At 60.9% G+C, this 1,459-nt stretch overlaps 1 protein-coding gene across 1 annotated transcript in view; it reads left to right on the plus strand.

Annotated features, from left to right (window-relative positions):
• The window catches only part of CCDC69 (coiled-coil domain containing 69), a 39,372-nt gene extending 38,842 nt beyond the window's left edge, over positions 1-530 (plus strand). The window contains exon 10 of the mRNA XM_007448061.1: positions 353-530. Within this exon, the coding sequence (XP_007448123.1) occupies positions 353-530 (178 nt within the window). The remainder of the gene's footprint in view (positions 1-352) is intronic.
• The last annotated feature ends 929 nt before the right edge of the window (positions 531-1,459 follow it).

A 1,459-nucleotide genomic window follows, 5' to 3' on the forward strand; every position in this document is an offset into this window, starting at 1 on the left:
GGGGGGGGGGTGTCTGAGGGCCACATTCCTTGGTCAACAGCTTTTTTTTTCAACAGACCAACAAATTACATCCGACACATGATCTTAGCTCTTATTTACGGATCCCTTACAACTGATTCATTCATTCACTGGGCCTCTTGAACCCTAAGCTTCCTGTTCCTTCTTCCTGGATTGGGCTTTCCCACGGAGCCCACTTAGCCAGCATGGAGACAAACAGAGTTGCCTTTTGGGACAGGCAGACGGGGCGGTGGGCCCCCGGGGAAGGCTTCCTGGAGAAGTGGGCTGGTCGCTGCAGTCGATGGAGACCCCGAGGGGAGGTTCCCGCAGGCAACCCTGGGCTCTGTGTCCACAGGCAGCTCTCTGAGGACCTGCTTCTCGCCCGAGAGGCCCTGCAGAAGGAGTCGCAGTTGCGCCGGCAGCTCCAGCAGGAGAAGGAGCAGCTGCTGTACCGGGTCCTCGGGGCTGACGCCTCCCCCGCCTTCCCGCTGGCCTCTCTCACCCCCACTGAGGTCTCCTACCTCGCCACATAGCGCCTGGACCGCCGGGATGCTGTGGTCACAGCTTTCTCTCGAGGACTTGGCAGAGAAAACAGCAGGGGCCTCTTGTCCCTAGGAGGGGACAAGGGTGGGAGTGAGATGGGGAGCCAGGATGTGCGGCCAGTCAGCCCTGGGGGCTTGGGCCACGTAGACTCACCCTCAGGGCTTCGGAGGCCCCTCAAGTTGGCGCAGGGGACAAGCAAGAAGAGCCCTTTCCTCCCTCCCCTTCTGTCTGTTCAGATCGGGGGGTTCTGAGGCTTTCCCTAGGGGCAGCCATGCCATATTGGTCATCTGACCAAGAGGAGACACCCCACTGGTCCTCACTTCCCACAGCCACCCCCGCAAGCCCCACTCCCTCCCCGGCCTTTTCTCAGCCTCTGAACCAGTTGGGGGAACTGAACAGACGGCCCTAGTGTCCCATTCTAGCCTTGTCTGAAGTTTAGACTAGGGGCTGGGGGGCAGGGGCCACATGCTGTGAATCAAACTGGGGAGGGTGAGTGGCTGGGAGGGGGGCACTGGAGGCCCCGCCGACTGGGCAGTGAATCGGGCATGGCTCCGGTCCCAGGCCCAGAATCTGGTCAGTCTAGGGGTTACCAGCAGAGCTGCTCCTCCTGGACCGGGCAAGGCTCACTGCCCGGCACTCCCGGTCCCTCAGCCTCAGTGCCATCAGGACACGGGGGCCACCTAGTGGATCTAAGTACCCTCGCCAGCCAGAGCTGGAACCTCATCCCTGTACTGATGAGGAAACCAAGGCGGGGAGTGGGACCCGCAGAGCCAGGACTAGGGCCTCACCTGTCACCCAGGTTTCACCTTATCGTACTTTTTCTTCCTCCCCAGGCTCTGGGAGGTCATGTCTGAGACTTGGTCTTTCTCCTCCTTGCTCTGACCGGCCCCCACCCTTACCAGTGCGCTCTTTCATTCCT

Source organism: Lipotes vexillifer, unplaced genomic scaffold, assembly GCF_000442215.2.
Source record: "Lipotes vexillifer unplaced genomic scaffold, Lipotes_vexillifer_v1.1 scaffold121, whole genome shotgun sequence".
NCBI classification, from domain to species: domain Eukaryota; kingdom Metazoa; phylum Chordata; class Mammalia; order Artiodactyla; family Lipotidae; genus Lipotes; species Lipotes vexillifer.